The following is a 19,031-nucleotide window of genomic DNA, read 5'->3' on the forward strand; positions in this document are numbered from 1 at the left end:
GGAAGGAAAAAACCTGAGAGCCATTGCTGTTCTGAATATCAATATTATCACCCTTCATTATGCAAGGCAGAAAATACAGCACTGATCTATTTTATTTTACCTTGTTAAATACTTTTAAAAATATATGGCTGAATATGAGTTGAATTAAGGAAAAGAAGCAAATTTAATCTCCATTTTGAAAAAAGAAGGCAATTCATTCAAAAGTGCCTTAATGTTTTAATATGCACTGCTGCTTTAAAAGACTAAATTATACTAAATGTACTATTTTAAATCACTATGGGACAGGTTTGGGAGAACCATTAAAAAGCACTCTCAAATTCCAATTACTGAATACACACTTATGAAAAAACTATTGCTCTCATGATATTTTGCTGTAATGGAATGGACTTGGACCTGCCTCTATAGATTTTTATGGAGAATAGGTCACATAGTACCCTCAATCCAGGAAACATCAGATGATCTTGCGCTCAATGGATTGAAGACATGCATTTGATTATAAAGAGTACGCAATATGTTTTGTGAGCATTTATTCATTTCTGCTTCCCAAAGCAAAGGTGAGTTATTAAATGAAATTTGTCTGGATCATAATGATCTGTGCATGCCTGAGTTACAAATAACTGTTGAGCAGATGAAATAATACTGACTTCATTGTTATACTAGCAACTAATAATCTACTAGAACAAAATGAATTTCCAAGGCCATTTTACCAAACTAAAATTTGCCACCTAAGATTAGAATTCAGAAAATATTCCACAGAGAATGACTTTCACGTTATTGTCATTTACTCCCTGAATATGATGCTTTAGATTTACTTCAGTTTGAATGTTGCTGTAGCGGTGAATTAAAAGGTTGTAGAAACACAGTAATGACCATTTAACAACAAGGCATTTAGGAACACGTTTTGTGCTGTGTTTGTGCAGTCTGACACAATGGAGTCCCAATACCTGACTGGGGCTGCTAGGCACTTCAACAATAATAAATAAATAATAATTTGGTGAAAATACCTGCCCATTTTTGTTTACCTTAATCCCATCTTCAGGTTTCTCAAGTTCCTTTCTATCCCCTCCATCTTTAGAAATAACACTAGTTTCTCCAACTCAGTTATACTCTTCACTTCTAATATATTAAACAGCAACTTATTCCATATACCTATTATCCTTTGCATCAAATAGTTCTCTCTAAGCTCCTCATTATCTTTTTTTAGTTCAGAAATTCTCATTTTTTAATCCTTTACCGTTAAGACAAATATACTTCCATCAGTTTTATAAATCTTTAATTTAAAGTTTTGTTAAGTCACTTCCAAAATCTCTTCTTTCCTATTTAGAATAAGACCAGTTCCTTCACCCCTTTTTTCATATCTGGGCTGTGTAAACAGCTTGCATAGAACTTCACACATACGAATCTGAGATGGATGTGGTTCATTTTCTCTCTCTCACACACACACTCACACACACACACACACACACACACACACGAACGAAACCAGTGCACTCCCTTCCACTGGGCTCCTTGGCCCAGGCCTCCCCTTCTCCTTCCCCATAAGGAGTTAATGGGGTGCACCCTCCCAGCAGGGTCTTCTTGAGTGCAGCCTATTATGCTGCTTCCTCCACTTCTCATAAAGGTTTTTATTAGTATATAGGCTTGTTTGCCAGCCTGAGATAGAATTTTGGGTTTGACATTTTAATACTCTTATATCTTATACTAATATATGTAAAAAACAATGAACAAAGAGACTGTGTGTTGCATTTCCCACAACCAGACTGGGCTTTTAGTACAATGGGAAAAAATAAGGGATACAGCTAAAGTGTAACTGGGCATGGTGGGAATGTATAAGCACACACTTGAAGACTGCCTCAATTCCTTATCTCAAGGCAAGGTCAAACAACCAGTTGGGAGGGGCGAGAGAGGATTGTGAGGGGGAGGGGAGGTAAAACACTAAAAGACCAGAGAAATACCTGCCCCTGACTGGAGTACAACCTCACTCCTTGCCCCTCCCATGGGATACAAAAAAGGTGGGATGAAGAACCCAACTCACAACCCTACCAAACAGAACATGACCAAAGTTGTAAGGGGTGCAACTAGGGGAGTGTACTGAAGGTATATTTGGGCCTGCTAAGGAGGGGGAATGGGAGGTGGGAATGGGGAACCAGGGACATGGGATAAAGGCTCTGTAGTGTCAGAGCTCAGAAGGGGGACATGCGGTAAAGGCTCTGCAGCATCAGAGCTGGGAATGGAACACTGGGAAACAGAAGTAGTAAGATGCTCCTTCTTTAGTGACTCTCATATTATGGGCTGGGACAGAGATACTTCATAATCCCTATTGTGGTACTAAGGGAAACTTGTTCCCTAGCAATAGCTTATTAGAATAAAAGAATCATTAAATCATTTCACACTTCCTTGGGAATCCCCATGGTTTGTAAAGTCACCTTGCTGGGGGTTGGGGCATCTCTCATTGTCTGTAGGTGACACTGAAGGAGTAGTAGTGTATCCATTATTCTGCTGCAATAAAAGGTGGCCGTTTCACAAAGCCCTATTCCTAAGTAGTTGTTTAGTATGTGCATTACGTGTGTCATTTATGTTGCAGTAATTCTGCCACAAATTGTAGAGTGGAAAAATACACAGACCTATAAATACTGATGCTAGAAATACAAATAACCCATATCTGTCCCCTCTGTGGCATGCACAAACTTCAGAAGTAGTAGCAAGAATTTTTTCTGTTGGCTGATCTGTAAATAAAGATCTGCAAATCCAGATCGACTACAGTAAAGCAACCAAGGAACTAAAGCCTCTCTCAGCTACTCCTGTGCATCTCTCTAAAATGACCCACAATTTTTTAAGAGCCATCCCTCATTATGGGCTTGACCCAAAACTTGTGGAACTCAGTGGAAAGTCTACAATAGTGTTTCATGTGATTTGGATCAAGACTATGCTTACCTACATTCACATTTAATTTTTTATGTTACATTGCATCATATCAGGGCATCAAAACTGTAAGCACACATCACTAGGACAATACACCAGAATAGAATGGGATGACTATTGAATGGGAATGGGAATAGAATAGAATGGGAAGACTGCTGCGCTGGGCATCACAAAATGGGGAAGAGATGGCCAGCCCTCTGTGGAGATAGAGGTGGTTAGGGACTATTTAGAAAAGCTGGACGTGCACAAGTCCATGGGGCCGGACGAGTTGCATCCGAGAGTGCTGAAGGAATTGGCGGCTGTGATTGCAGAGCCATTGGCCATTATCTTTGAAAACTCGTGGCGAACGGGGGAAGTCCCGGATGACTGGAAAAAGGCTAATGTAGTGCCAATCTTTAAAAAAGGGAAGAAGGAGGATCCTGGGAACTATAGGCCAGTCAGCCTCACCTCAGTCCCTGGAAAAATCATGGAGCAGGTCCTCAAAGAATCAATCCTGAAGCACTTGCATGAGAGGAAAGTGATCAGGAACAGCCAGCATGGATTCACCAAGGGAAGGTCATGCCTGACTAATCTAATCGCCTTTTATGATGAGATTACTGGTTCTGTGGATGAAGGGAAAGCAGTGGATGTATTGTTTCTTGACTTTAGCAAAGCTTTTGACACGGTCTCCCACAGTATTCTTGTCAGCAAGTTAAGGAAGTATGGGCTGGATGAATGCATTATAAGGTGGATAGAAAGCTGGCTAGATTGTCGGGCTCAACGGGTGGTGATCAATGGCTCCATGTCTAGTTGGCAGCCAGTGTCAAGTGGAGTGCCCCAGGGGTCGGTCCTGGGGCCGGTTTTGTTCAATATCTTCATAAATGATCTGGAGGATGGTGTAGATTGCACTCTCAGCAAATTTGCGGATGATACTAAACTGGGAGGAGTGGTAGATACGCTGGAGGGGAGGGATAGGATACAGAGGGACCTAGACAAATTGGAGGATTGGGCCAAAAGAAATCTGATGAGGTTCAATAAGGATAAGTGCAGGTTCCTGCACTTAGGACGGAAGAATCCAATGCACCGCTACAGACTAGGGGCCGAATGGCTAGGCAGCAGTTCTGCGGAAAAGGACCTAGGGGTGACAGTGGATGAGAAGCTGGATATGAGTCAGCAGTGTACCCTTGTTGCCAAGAAGGCCAATGGCATTTTGGGATGTATAAGTAGGGGCATAGCGAGCAGATCGGGGGACGTGATCGTTCCCCTCTATTCGACATTGGTGAGGCCTCATCTGGAGTACTGTGTCCAGTTTTGGGCCCCACACTACAAGAAGGATGTGGAAAAATTGGAGAGAGTCCAGCGAAGGGCAACAAAAATGATTAAGGGTCTAGAACACATGACTTATGAGGAGAGGCTGAGGGAGCTGGGATTGTTTAGTCTGCAGAAGAGAAGAATGAGGGGGGATTTGATAGCTGCTTTCAACTACCTGAAAGGGGGTTCCAAAGAGGATGGCTCTAGACTGTTCTCAATGGTAGCAGATGACAGAACGAGGAGTAATGGTCTCAAGTTGCAGTGGGGGAGGTTTAGATTGGATATTAGGAAAAACTTTTTCACTATGAGGGTGGTGAAACACTGGAATGCATTACCTAGGGAGGAGGTAGAATCTCCTTCCTTAGAGGTTTTTAAGGTCAGGCTTGACAAAGCCCTGGCTGGGATGATTTAACTGGGAATTGGTCCTGCTTCAAGCAGGGGATTGGACTAGATGACCTTCTGGGGTCCCTTCCAACCCTGATATTCTATGATTCTATGATTCTATGACTAAGTGCCTGTTGAAGCATACCATCACATTCTACTCTGATCAGGACTGGCGCAAATAAAAAAAAATTAATACCAAAAAGCATGAAGCACAAGTCAACTGAGGTTACTCAAATATTCTCCCTTGGGTAACCAAATCATTTTTACACTGCTCAGAACACTTAAGGAGGCTTTGCAGGGAGGAGAAGCAGCAGATAATGATCTTCCCAAAGAAGCCTAGCTTCTCATGTAGCTTCTCATTTCCTACCACTTTTTTTCCTTTTTCTCGTATAGTTTTAAATCACTCTAAGTCAGTGCTTTATATATTACTGAGTCTACTGAGGAATGTGTGAAAGATATGTAAATTTAAATAGTAAATCTACAAACAAACAGGTCAAGGAGAAGAAATAAAATATGCTGGATCAGCAGGATCTGAAATATATTAGAGGAAAGATATGCTGGCGGGCTCTTTGAATAAAAGTTTTCTTACCTTCTTGCTTTTCTCCTCTGATCAATAAGTTCAAAGTCATTCCACCAGTCTATTCATTCACTTAATTAAACATATTGTGCATCACTTCTAAAGTGAATGAGGCTGAAAATGGACTGTTGAATCAAAGGACTAGATGCATGGGATTGACTTTAGTCTGACCATATTGTTCACAATCATGAAGAAGTTATATAGAAGGGTAGGAGATTTTGAATGCTGAAATAAGGGAAATAATGTTTGGGTGGTAGGTCAGAAAAGAGACATTTCAGTAAACATGGATTCCCTTACTATTGTTGATCAATTAAATAAATGAAGAAACTAAAGTGAAAAAATATCACCAATTGCTTCACTGGTAAAGCTTATTCATGTTTCATTTGTTCTATGTGAGACACCCACAGAAGGTTTACTTTAGAGAAACAGTTCTCTAAAGTTGGTAAATAATACAGTCCTTCCCTCATCACTGCTCAGCCAATGAAGTAATCTTTCTTGTGTTTCAATATCTGATTTTGTAGTCATTCATTATCATACTGAGTAACTTTAATGGATGGCGTTTCTGTGAAACCAATATAAACAATCCCTCCAGCTTCAAGAATGCTCCATTTCTTTTGCATGTGTATCCTTATTGTTTACACTGCTCCATGGTGCTAGCCTCCAAAAGCTTGCAAGATAAACAGATACCAATGACAAGGGGAAAGGGAAGGGATGCAGAGATACTACAAAAAACAAAGAGAGAGTGTGATGAAACCTAGCATGCATTTTGATAATTGCAAAATTTTTGCTCTGATTTTTTGTTTGTATTTATAGATTTGATATCTACTTTATTTGCTCATTTGGTCAATGAAAATAGTACCTGATTTTTAAACCAGCTGCTTCCATAAAGATTATTGCATGGTATCTGTAAACTAGTAGAATAAGCAACATTTTCAGTGACTCTCCTAAAAACCAAGGGCTCCAATTCAAATCTCACTGAATCGTTCCTTTGACTTCAAGTTGAGTTGGATCAGTCCCTAAAAGAACAGATTGTGGCTCTTGACACAGCCATATCTAACACTCAGATACAAGGGACAGGTCAATACAGTGGAGGGTCTTAGAGGCAGAGAATATGTCAGCATCTCTCAACCTGCTCTCTCCCCTGCTCTCTCCCCTGCCTGGACTGTGCGGTTTATGGAGACATAAATGTGATGTACTTTCCTTTCTCCTATCACTTTGTTTTGGGTAATGAATTTGGTCTAGACAGCGTATGTGGCATCACTGAATGTCATAAGGCTGCCGCTTCCACAATCAGCTGAAAGTAGTATCATGCCATCAGAATACAATCAGTCACAGAGTTTGTGCTGGTTTCAGAGGAACAGCCGTGTTAGTCTGTATTCGCAAAAAGAAAAGGAGTACTTGTGGCACCTTAGAGACTAACCAATTTATTTGAGCATGAGCTTTCGTGAGCTACAGCTCACTTCATCAGATGTATACCGTGGAAACTGCAGCAGACTTTATATACACACAGAGAATATGAAAGGAAGATGATGTCTGTCTGTATCTGTACAAGTTTTTTCATGCAGTTGATAGATTTCCACTCCATACGGCTAAATGCAGTGCCTTGCATAATGACAGGTTTCAGAGGAACAGCCGTGTTAGTCTGTATTCGCAAAAAGAAAAGGAGTACTTGTGGCACCTTAGAGACTAACCAATTTATTTGAGCATGAGCTTTCGTGAGCTACAGCTCACTTCATCAGATGTATACCGTGTTGAGAGCTTTCTTGGATGGAGTTTTCTATGCAACCAGAGAAGAGAAATGAAATTTCCTTCCCTTGCATTTTACATATGCAGTTCCAATAAAGCTGATCTCACTAAAATCTATTATTCTTTTGTCGCCTGCTTACTCATAATACTATACTGCAAACTCGATACTTTGTTATGCAGTACACATGTATTGCTTATTCCAGCTAAGCACTGAATGACATGTGAGACTATGAGAGGATTTCTCTGGCAATGAATCATATTGCTATTGTTTTTCTCTTTTGTGTGCCATAATTTTCTAATAAAATTGAATTTTAACAATCTAGATTGCTTTTCTGTCGTACAATGAGTGGAAACACGCTGCTTGCAGCATCCCACTTTTAGCAGAGAGAAACTGGCATTGAAATGTTCCATCAAATAGTGTGGAGTTCTACTGAGTGAGCGATACAATTAACTTTCAACATCTCTTCAATGTAGGCATTTTACAAATAATCCATAAGAATATATGGATTCCATGCAACATAATTCATATAATACAATAAATATGTAACTGGGAACAGATAAATACTATGCCAACTCCCTTTGATGATGCTGGCCTATTTTCTTTCATTTTTATACATACAACAAATCTTTTCCGGGGTCAGCATTTTCATTTCGTTCATTCTGTACTGAATGATATAACCTTTAAAATTAATTTTGGTTCAGTGATCAAACTCCTTGATTTTATTCTACGTAAAATTAAAAAGCTCAGAGCCATGGAAATGAAAGGCAAAGAACTTTTTCATCTCCTCTCAAATGATTAATGACAGTTATACAGCTCCGACCCTCATGAAGAAATAGGACAGTGTGTTAGAGCTATCTGTTTTAGAACAGGTTCAAAGAAAAACTTCTCAAGGCATATTTAAAAATTATTGTATTTCTAAGAGATATGCACTTGGAATATTTAAGATGATGCAGCAAAGACAAAGTTTGCTTTGCATGCTGCAGAAACCTTGTGGAAACTAAATGTGTTTTGCTGGACCAGGTCCACACTGAATAAAATTTGAATTTTCTAAAGCAGTTCTAACATATAATAATTAAATACTTTTTTTTTCCAAAGTCAGGACTCATTAAAGTTTTTTTATTATTATTATTGTATATGAACCTGTTCCAGGTTGGTGACAACCAAAAGCTGTTGTCACTTGATGGCTAATCAATGGCATGTGTTAAAACTACTTGGTAGTCTTAGCCCATTTCCTAATGAATAAGTGTCAATACAAAAAGGTACCATTATAACTGGTACCCTTGTTGGCTGACTCAGCAGACAGACAATATACTATCTCCCAGGAGAAAGCCAAGGAATATTAGTTAGGCATTGTGGGGAATCTGGATTGCAAGTTACTTTGTTCTGTGAGTTAATAATGCTGAAAACTGAATTCCTCTATCAATTTGGCAGCTTTCATGAAAATTACATTTAAATAAGGGGAAAAGATGACAATTTACTTTTTTGTACAGATTCAGTTTTTCCAAAAAATTCTTTGAGTCATTTTATGATTTTTCAATCATTGTTAGTTTTTTCTCCCCAGTGAAAATCATATTGTGACTCAGAGTTGTTTAAAAAAAAAATCTATACCCAAGAATACCACCAGATTTTAGTTATTACTTGTCTTAAGAGCACTAAAAGTGTTTAGGAAGGGTGCCTTTAAGATTATGAAAACATTTTCTTACATAAAAGTTTAGGGGAGCAGCAGGATACTGGCCCTCTAAGACCAGAGGGGTTCGTCAGAGAGGCCATTTATCCCATTCCACATGTCCAGGGAGGCAAACAAAGACAATAATTGGATGAGAGGAAGATGGTCCCGGGGAGCAATCAGTGTGTGGGAGAGGGAATGTACATGGCCATACCATACCATATACTTTAAAGGCCCCAGGAGCTTTGCTGAGTGGGTGGGGCAAGGCTCCCCTCTCTCCCAGATAGTGCAGACAAGTGCTTGGGATTATTAGATCCACCTGGAGAAGATCAAGAGACTATTAGGAACTAGGTAGGGGACTCAAAAGGAGACTCCAAGCCCAGTCAAGGAGGAGATGTGTAGGAGGAAGAACTCAGCAAGGAGGGCTTTGAAACCCCTAAACCTGACAGGAGACTTTACAGGCCAAGAAGACCAGGATTTGAAGCACAGGTCCTGGAAGGAGTGCTGAGAAACCCTAACATTAGTAGGGGGGGAAGCCAAAAGAGGATCTTTGGAGAGCCAGGTGGTATTAAATACATAAGACCCCAAAAAAAGATTCAGGTGTGTATAAGTTATTTTTGGAACCTCAAAGGGAAACTGAAACAGTGCCACCTTAGGCCACAAGGCTGCACCTGGGATGGCACCTGGGTACAAAGACTATTGATGAAAAGTATCAAGACAAGAAAAATTTTTAAAAATAGTATTATTAAGACCACTTTCAACACTCTAAACTGGCCAACTTTACACACATATATTATATGCTGTAGGATCATTGACTTTTCTATACCAGATCAAGCCAATGGTCCAGCTAGAATGTCTCCAACAACTGCCAATGCTGGATGCTTCAAAGGAAACATTAAAATCTCCATGATGCCTTTCACAGTGAAATACTATAGTCTGGAGAGACATTCCTTCCTGGTCTCATTTGAGGCCACATTCTGATTCTCTTGCTCCCACTGAGTAGTACCTTACTCCACATGTAGTCCCACTGAAGTCAATGGGTCTACCTGTGGAGTAAGGTGTGACACTGTATGGGTGGCCTTGAGGTCAGTCACACCCACCGCTGCAGAAGTCACTGAGGTCGTGGAAAGTTATTGAACCCATGACCTCCCTGATAGACACGGAGTCCTAAACATGAGCTACCAAAAGACACGCACTGAGCCAGGGGGAAGAAAAAAAAAAAAAGCTCCAGGAAAAGAATCTGAAAGAACTATATATGTAATTAGCCTACAAAATATATTTAAGCAACATGATATTGGTAACTGTTTAAGTATTGGAAGTCACAATGCAAAAACTGGGAGAAAAGCTCTTTACACAAGATACTAGTATTAAAACAGGTAGTAATGAAATTAATTGAAAGAATGAATCTAGCTTATCTAATAGGACAGCATCTTGACATTAAGATCAACAAAAGTGTGGAACAATTTGCCTAATGAGGCAATAACAGCACATTACTAAGCATCTTTAAGCAGATGTTAAACATAAGAAAACAGAATAAGTTTCTTTAACCTTGATGCAGGGGGCAAAAAATGATGATACAAGAGGCCCCCTCCAAAACTCATCATCTGATGATGAGTATTACTGAAGTACCTTATTCACTTGTTTAAAAAGGAAAGTTATTAAGCACTTTTTCCACTGTTCAGCCTTGAAGGATGGTCTAAATTGTAGAGGTGTTTTTTTTTTAAATCTTGAGTTACTTGATTGCCAGTCAGCTTGAGTTAGCTAACATATTGGCACATGCTAACTCAGCAAACAAGGTGTTCAGTTTTACTGCCACAAATATCAAGGAAAGTGAATTTCAAAGTCACATGTGTGACTAGTCACAAGACCTGAAGGCAAGGCCTGGTACCAACAGTGAAAGAAAAGGGAAAAGGTGGCTTATCCAGCCAGCTGGGGATTCCCCACTGTAGAGGAAGCCACGAATGCTATAAAGCCAACTCTGTACTACCAATCTCTTCTGGCCTTGGCAAAGTGCACGGCTGCAGTAGAGGAGGTACGGTCAGAGCACAAGTGCACTCTGGTAATATCTGGCTGCTGGAATGGTCCCTTGGGAGCTGTTTAAGCTGGGTGATCATTAGAGCAGCCCTGAGGCATCTCTAACTTGTGACACAGCCAAACAACCCCATAATAGGGCATGTGTGTGTATAAGTGGGCACCTTTGCCCAACCTCATTCCTTGCTACCTGAAAAATGCATGTTTAAATTGCACCTGGACTCATCCAGATAAGTTACATATTTTTGTTCCTATCTGACCATCATAATTATCAAAACAGCTCTGATTTCAAATGTATACCACCAACCTATGGTTCAAAAAGAACACCAGTAATGTATTAATTGAATACATTTCACCAAATAAATTCAGGGAAATAATCTCAAGATATTCTAGAAGAAGAATTTTTTCCTATTTAGCAGTAATCAATATACTGGAAGCAATGGCAGTTTTATAGTAACTTATAACGTTTCACATAATCAACTAGGGAATATAAAATAATTCAATTTAAAATGTCACCAGAGGGGGGTCTATATTTATTTCCTCTCAGTGGCTCCATATCAGATTTGTTCAGTTTACAGGATGTTTTTTTTCCTAACTGCCAACTTCACCTACTATCTGCATTGTGTTTAGTCTCATGTACTTTCACCAATAAGAGACTTTTCCATTGTAATTGGGTTGCAAATTCTGTTGGTGATGTATGATTAAGAGGAGAAGCCAGATCACTCTCCCACACCAGTCATTGTATTGGCTCTCAATGGTAGGAGGAGTAAAAAGTGATTACAAACTTTTTTGTGAAGAAATTAAACATCATTGACCTGATACACACATGAAAAAGTATGTTGCATCAGAAGGTGCGATTTGCAGTCACTTCTCTGACCACTCATACTGAATTAGTGCAGATTCTACTTACCACTGTTAAATGTTGCAATAAGTATGCCACGTCAATCATGTCTGCCAGAATCAGAAGTCTAGTGACAGCAGCCAGAAGGAAGCGTGCTGCTTGAACAACAGATTTCCTTTTAGGCAGATAACAGGGATCACTGGTAAATTCCCTTGCTGATACTCTTAAAGCTTCACCTGCAAAATAAATCCACAAATTCTCTTAGGGTACATTCCAAAGCTACAAATGTTAAGCAACATAATTTAACTGCATCAATTCTTTGGCATATTGAAAATGTTGTCAGTTGAACTGGCATGTTATTAATGCCTTACAAAGAGGACCATAGACCATTCTCTCAGCTAACCCAGATCATGCACAGGTGTTCTGTATGATGGGTGACACTTACCTGGCTTTGCAGTGCTGTGGAAGAGATGTTCCATGGAGATATTTTATATATGTATGAAATGAGGATCCCTCACAGAACACCATTGTAATCTAAGGGAAAGAGCACTGGAAACCAGAAGGCCATGAGTTCTAAGTTCATCTCTTCTACTCACTGCTGTTCACATTTGTGTACTTTGAAATCCTTACTGCTGATCAATGGCTCATACCCTGATCATCGGGGGGAAGAAAGTATCATATCACCCATAAATTAATGGAAAGATTCTAACAGATCTAGAAATTGAACCCACGTCTTAATTATGACAGACTGAATTTTCATACACTCAGGTAACACTGCCTCTCAGACAGAATGTGCCAGATTTATTTATTGTAACCACTGCTTTTGCCATTAGACCACACTCCCCTCCAAATAGCAGGAACAGAACCCAGGAATCTGGAAGGCCAACATTTTTCTGCTCTATAGAAAGTTATTGTATAATCCATGGGTAAAGTGTGGGTCACATTCTCCTCTAGGAGCTGGTCCACAGAGGATGAGACACCTTTAGTTTAAGTGGGAAAGATCTGTGCAGAGAATTTGAAGATCCAGACTTAAAATCCCACTATCAAACACATCTTTTATGTTTGCAAATGGTGGAATTTTTGTTTTTCTAGTTTTCTTCTTAAACAACTGTTATTTTAAATTGACACATGCATCAATCAAATCAAATGTGTGCAAACTACAAACTATATCATCTAGATAACCAAAACTATCATCTAACCTAATGCCAGTCATAACCCCCTCCATAACAGCAGCATCCACTGTGTACCAATCCGGATGTAATAGGTCAGCCTGCTCCTGGTTTAATTAGCCCTGCCCTACCATACCTCTGCTGGTTATAAGACTTAAAAAGGGAGGCATCCCAGCAATTTGGGGCTGGTGGTGGAGTAGAGCAGTTAAGCTGGAAATCAAAGCTAGTTCCCATGGCAGGTCCCTGGAACAAGGAGCCAAGGTCAAGGGAGGCAGACCTGGGGCTGGTGTTTCACAAAGAGAACAGGGAACTGAAGAGAAGCCCAGGAGGGGTGGAAGACCATTATGTTTTAGTGGAACCTGGACTTCCAGGAGGGAAAACCGGGGAAGTCAGTGACATGTTAAGAGTGAGGAGAATCTGTTCAACCTTTTAGATGTCTATACACATATCCAAGGAGTATGAGGTATAAAAGCAAGAACTGGAAGTATTAGTATACAAACTAAATTATTACTTAAATGGCATCACTGAGACTTGGTGAGATAAGTCTCCTGGTTGGAATATTGGTATAGAAGAAATAGCTTGTTTAGTTCAGGAAGAACAGGAAGTGGGGAAAGGGAGTTGATGTTGCATTGTACATCAAGAATATATACACTTGTTCTGAGGTCCAGAAAAAAAAGGCAAACCAGATGACAGTCTATGGGTGAAAGTAGGAGGTGTGTGGTACAGGGAGGGGACAAAGATGATATCACAGTAGGGGTCTACTATAGACCACCAAATCAGGAGGAGGTGGAGGATGAACAGGGGGATAGCACACAGGGAAGTCAGAGGAAAGAAGAAGCGAGCATTAATTCTTAGGGTGAGCGGGCAAGCTTGTTTCTGTGTGGTTTTTCTTTTAGCTTACTTAAAATTTAGAGTATGGTTGTGTGTGTTTGGCGACTGTGTGGAAATGGGATCCAGAGGCCTCCTAGCTGGCAGCTGAATGGGCACTAACAAGGCTTTAGCCTCCTGCACTTTGATCACCCTTCCCCTGGTGTTAACGAGGGGGCAGGGCTGACCCAAGAAAGAAGGGCTTAATACACAGGCACTAAGCAACCAAGGGGAGCTAGCAAACAAGAGTTTGAGAGGGAGGCTTTAGGAGAGAGAAAGTATAAAACTCAGCATGGTTCAAAAAGGCCACATAGCCAGTGACAACACTGCTCCTTGCTCCACTTCCTGTGCCTATGTCCAGACAGGGAACCCAACCATGGATGCCTTTTCCCAGGCCCTGCTGTGGATTTGCAGAGACTGTGGCCTTCATTTCCCTGTTGCATCCAGTGGGAAAGGTTCCGTCTGGTAGAATCACTCAGGAAGCAGGTGAGAGAGCTACAGGAAGAGGTGGCTAGGGTGAGGAGCATCCATGCACATGAGGAATTAACTGAAAATATGCATATGGAGATCTCCAAGGTTGAGGAAGAAATCCATCTGGAAAGGACTACAGTAGTTCCACCAGGGGAGGAGGAAACTGCTCCTTCACAGGGAGGAGGCTGGCTGCTGGTTACTTCCGGTAGCAGACACCACTCAATCCCTGCTCCCAAAACTGCTCCAAACTAAATGAGGGTCAGCAATATACTATTGTTGCAAAAAAAAAACCCCTAAACATCATTATGGGATGTATTAGCAGGAGTGTTGTAAGTAAGACATGAGACGTAATTTTTCCACTCTACTCAACACTGGTGAGTCCTCACCTGGGGTCTTTGGTCCAGTTTTTTGGCACCATGCTTTAGGAAAGACATGAACAAATTGGAGGCAGAGTCCAGAGAAGAGCAACAAAAGTGATAAACGGTTTAGAAAACCTGACCTATGAAAAAAAAGGTTAAAAACCTGGGCATGTTTTAGTATTGAGAAAAGAAAAGTGAGGGAGGACCTAATAACAGTCTTCAAAAACGTTAAGGACTGTTATAAAGAGGATGTGATCAATAGTTCTCCATGTCCACTGAAGATAGGATGAGAAGTAATGGGCTTAATATACAGCAAGGGAGATTTAAGTTAGAGTTTTTCCTAATATCTACCTATAAAGATAATAAAGCTCTGGAATACTCTTCCAAGTAAAGTTGTGGAATCCCCCTCATTGGAGTTTTTTAAGAATAGGTTGGACAGACACCTGTTAGGGATGGTCTAGATATACTTAGTCCTGCAACACTGAAGGGGGCTGGACCAAATGACCTCTCAGGGACCTTCTGGTGATTCTATAAGAATGAACTTGGAACTATTGTTGAAGGTGGTGTTTATTTTGGGACGTTGTGTACCCTGGGAGGGGACTGAACTTTTATGTGGCCTGGCCCTCCAGAAGACGCAGATGGAGGTGACCAATAGAAGGAGGTGACCAAGGGAAAGATGCAGCAGGTCCACATCCAGTCACAAGGGAACACAGTCCTGGGAATTGCTTCTGTGCACATGGGGCTTATTCTGGGGCAGAATGCTAGGACATCCTGCTCATGTAAAACCTTGTTTTGCTTAAGCTTTTGGACATATATGAAACCTTTCAAGAAAAAAAAGAAATTGGGGTTTTACTATACTACTAAAACAACACACTTATGAGCTACTGTGCATACAAACTGAACAGTGCAGCTTCAAGGAATAAAATCCCAGGATACAGGAAAATATCGGACTGGAGTGTGTTATTACATCAGACAATGGAAGTTTAATGCTTCCTCTGCTCAATATTAAGGCAGTAGGAGCTACCTTGTGCATTTAATGCACAACCCTGTGATAGGATGATGAGGCAGGGACCAAGTTGCTGTGAGAGTCCCAGCATGAATTTCAGGCAACTTGGCATATTGCAGAGAGCGTTTGCCACCTCTTTGCAGGGTAAAGCATATGTCTCCCACCATCCCTAATCATATCTAGTGGATGGGTTCATGGCCTTACCCTCACTCCCTATTCCCTTGAGGAAGGCTAGCATTGCAAGAACATAGGAAAGCATAGTGCTTATGCTCTCCAGCCTTTCAGACTCAGACACTATGATCTCATCTACAATGGCATTTTTCTTAAATTTCTCCCAATTTCCACTGCCATTAATGTAGCTCCACCAGTGGGAGCAACAATAAAAGCACTAAAATAAGTCCGTTACAGCTTTATCACTGTCATCCATACCCATTCTGAGCAGATTTGATAGCATAGTGGCAAAAGTTCCATCCATCAGTTTACACTAGCGCTTCCACCTTTGCTATCACAAGTTATTTTAGTAGTAGTGCAGCTCTTGGAGAATTTAAGAAAAATACCAACATAGAAACATCTAATCTCACACACTGTAGCTGAACTGGAAAATCCTTGCTGTGCAAGGTCAAAGGGTTACAACATTCTGCCCACTAAAATGCTCTACATCAGCAGATGCTAAAGCCAGATCTGAAACCCAGAATTAATAGTTTTGCTAGCTAAAAATCAAATGATACCATTAAAGATAAGTGTAGCCTATTCAGAGACTACAAATACTTGAAGGAAATTCTTGATGTGTCAAATGACTGGTTTTTTAAAGATGCCTTTAGAAATACTGGCTAGTCTTAAGTGTAAACAAGCTGTTAACTTTAAATATCTATGATCTTGTTCTATAATATGCCAAGAGTGCTAATAATATTCGTTTAACAATGAGAATACAAGAATCAGTGTCTGTTCCCTACTGCCATTTGGAATCCTAGGTAGAGGAGAATTTTTGAGATTCCTAGTGTTTAGAGTTATGTACTGCCTTCTTTCCTTATGCAAGAGGCTCACTGATATCTGGTAGGAAGATTCAGCTGGTCTACTAGTTCAGTGTATCCCAACTCACTAATGTCATTACCTGTATCTAAAAAGGTGTTATGTAAATTAACAGAAAACCAATAAACAGACATCATTGTTATTGTGTGGTGTAAATACAGAGGACAAATTCAAAATTATAAACCTATTGGAAATGATCAAAGTGCATATTCCAGTCAGGGCTAAAGTTACCCCATCCTAGACAAGGAATTTGGTTCTGCCACATGGAAGGTATTTCCAAGATACATTGAGACAATAGGAATACAATTTACAGAGAAAGTAAACAAGACCATCAAGTCAACAAGGGGAGGAAATAACCACTCAGCATCCCAGCAAAGGGAGGAAATTGCAGGAAACAGATGAATATGCATTTTAGCAAACACCAGCAGGCAAAGAAACCAGTAGACTATGTCGCTTTCCCCACACTTGAATAAAATTTACTCGGGGGAAGGGGTAATCTTCAAAAGAATCCATTTGAAAGATTCAGTGGACTATAAAAGAAAGGATGAAGACCCCCAGTTATCTTTCACCTCAGAAGACAAAGGAACCAAACAGTTTATGGAGATCCTGACCAGAGGGGTTGGTCAGCGTTCTTGCCGGAAGGTAGCATGATGAGAATCTTACCTTGAACCAAGAGTGTAGTTTTGTTAAGTCTTAGAGTACATCTACAGTACAAAATTATTTCAAAATTATTCTATTTGAATTTTTGGAAGCAATTTTATACATTCGGTCTTGTGTGTCCCCACTAAAGCACGTGAATTCAGCGGAGTGTGTCCACAGTACCAAGGCTAGCATCGAATGTCGGAGTGATGCACTGTGGGCAGCTATCCCACAGTTCCCGCAGTCCCCGCCGCCCATTCGAATTCTGGGTTAAGCTCCCAGTGCATGATGGGGCAAAAACATTCTAGCGGGTATTTCTGGGTGTGTGTCATCAGTCACTCCTCCCTCTGTTAAAACTACGGCAGACAATCGTTTCCGCCTTTTTGGCGTGCAGACGCCATACTGCTTTCAGCAGACAGTGCAGTATGGTGCACCGCTTCTCTCCTGGTACTATGAAACCACCTCACATTTCCTCTCATCTTTCTATGTAATCTCTATACGTATCTACTCTTTCTCTTCCTCATCGACTGCTTCTGCTGCCAACTCTGCTCGGCCATTGTGAACCGAGCAGCACAGCTTCTGCCACCAACTCTGCTCTCCCGCTCTTGCCATGCTACCAAGCTTCTTCATGTTGTCTGTCCTGGGCTCCTGCCACCTTGAAAGCTACAGAAGACAACCATTTCCTACCTTTTTTCGGCTATCGTGAACCGAACAGCACCTCTTCCCCTGCCACTCTGCTCTCCTACATTTCGTGCCCTTTTTCCAGGATTACCCGTGCAGGCGCCATAGCGCGGAACGCATGGAGCCCGCTCAGAGCTCCGCTGCAGTTTTGACCATTGTAAATACCTCACGCATTATCCAGTGGTATGTGCAGGACCTGCAAAACTGGGCAAGGAAGTGACGATAGCGCGATTACTATACTGAAGAGGACATGGACACAGACGTTCCTAGAAGCGCAGCATGTGGCAATTGGGAGATCATGATGGCATTGGGCCAGGTTCATGCCGTGGAACGCCAATTCTGGGCCCGGGAAACAAGCACAGACTGGTGGGACCGCATAGTGTTGCGGGTATGGGATGATTCCCAGTGGCTACGAAACTTGCGTATGCGTAGGGCCACTTTCATGGAACTTTGTGACTTGCTGTCCCCTGCCCTGAAGCGCAAAGACACCAAAATGAGAGCAGCCCTCACAGGTGAGAAGCAAGTGGCCATATCCCTGTGGAAGCTTGCAATGCCCGACAGCTACCAGTCAGTCGGGAATCAGTTTGGAGTGGGCAAATCTACTGTGGGGGCTGCTGTGCTGCAAGTAGCCAACGCAATCATTGACCAACTGCTATCAAGGGTAGTGACTTTGGGAAATATGCAGACCATTGTGGATGGCTTTAATGTGCTGGGGTTCCCTAACTGCAGCGAGGCGATAGACAGAACACATCCCTATCTTGGCCCCGGAACATCAGGGCAGCCAGTACGTAAACCGCAAGGGGTACTTTCCCATGGTGCTGCAAGCACTGGTGGATCACAAGGGATGTTTCACCGACATCAATGTGGGATGGACGGGAAAGGTGCATGACACTCGCATCTTCAGGAACTCTGGTCTGTTTGAACAGCTGCACGAAGGAACTTACTTTCAAGACCAGAAAATTACTGTTGGGGATGTTAAAATGACTATAGTTATCCTCAGGAACCCAGCCTACCCATTAACACCATAGCTCATGAAGCCGTACACAGACACCCTGGACAGTAGTAAGGAACAGTTCAACTATAGGCTGAGCAAGTGCAGAATAGTGGTAGAATGTGCTTTTAGATGTCTGAAAGTGCGCTGGTGCAGTTTACTGGCTCGGTTAGATTTCAGCACAACCAATATTCCAATTGTAACTGCTGCTTGTTGTGTGCTCCACAATATCTGCGAGAGTAAGGGGGAGACGTTTATGGTGGGGTGGGAGGTTGAGGCAACTCGCCTGGCAGCCAATTTCGCACAGCCAGACAACAGGGCTATTAGAAGAGTGCTATTAGAAGAGGGCGCGCTGCACATC

At 41.4% G+C, this 19,031-nt stretch overlaps 1 protein-coding gene across 10 annotated transcripts in view; it reads right to left on the reverse strand.

Moving 5' to 3' along the window:
- The window catches only part of CTNNA3 (catenin alpha 3), a 946,302-nt gene that overhangs the window by 876,836 nt on the left and 50,435 nt on the right, over window positions 1–19,031 (reverse strand). For all 10 annotated transcript variants that reach the window (XM_075130833.1, XM_075130836.1, XM_075130831.1 and 7 more), the window contains exon 4: window positions 11,528–11,694. In XM_075130833.1, coding sequence (XP_074986934.1) covers window positions 11,528–11,694 — 167 coding nt within the window. The remainder of the gene's footprint in view (window positions 1–11,527; window positions 11,695–19,031) is intronic.

Source organism: Caretta caretta, chromosome 7 (assembly GCF_965140235.1).
Source record: "Caretta caretta isolate rCarCar2 chromosome 7, rCarCar1.hap1, whole genome shotgun sequence".
In the NCBI taxonomy this organism is placed as follows: domain Eukaryota; kingdom Metazoa; phylum Chordata; order Testudines; family Cheloniidae; genus Caretta; species Caretta caretta.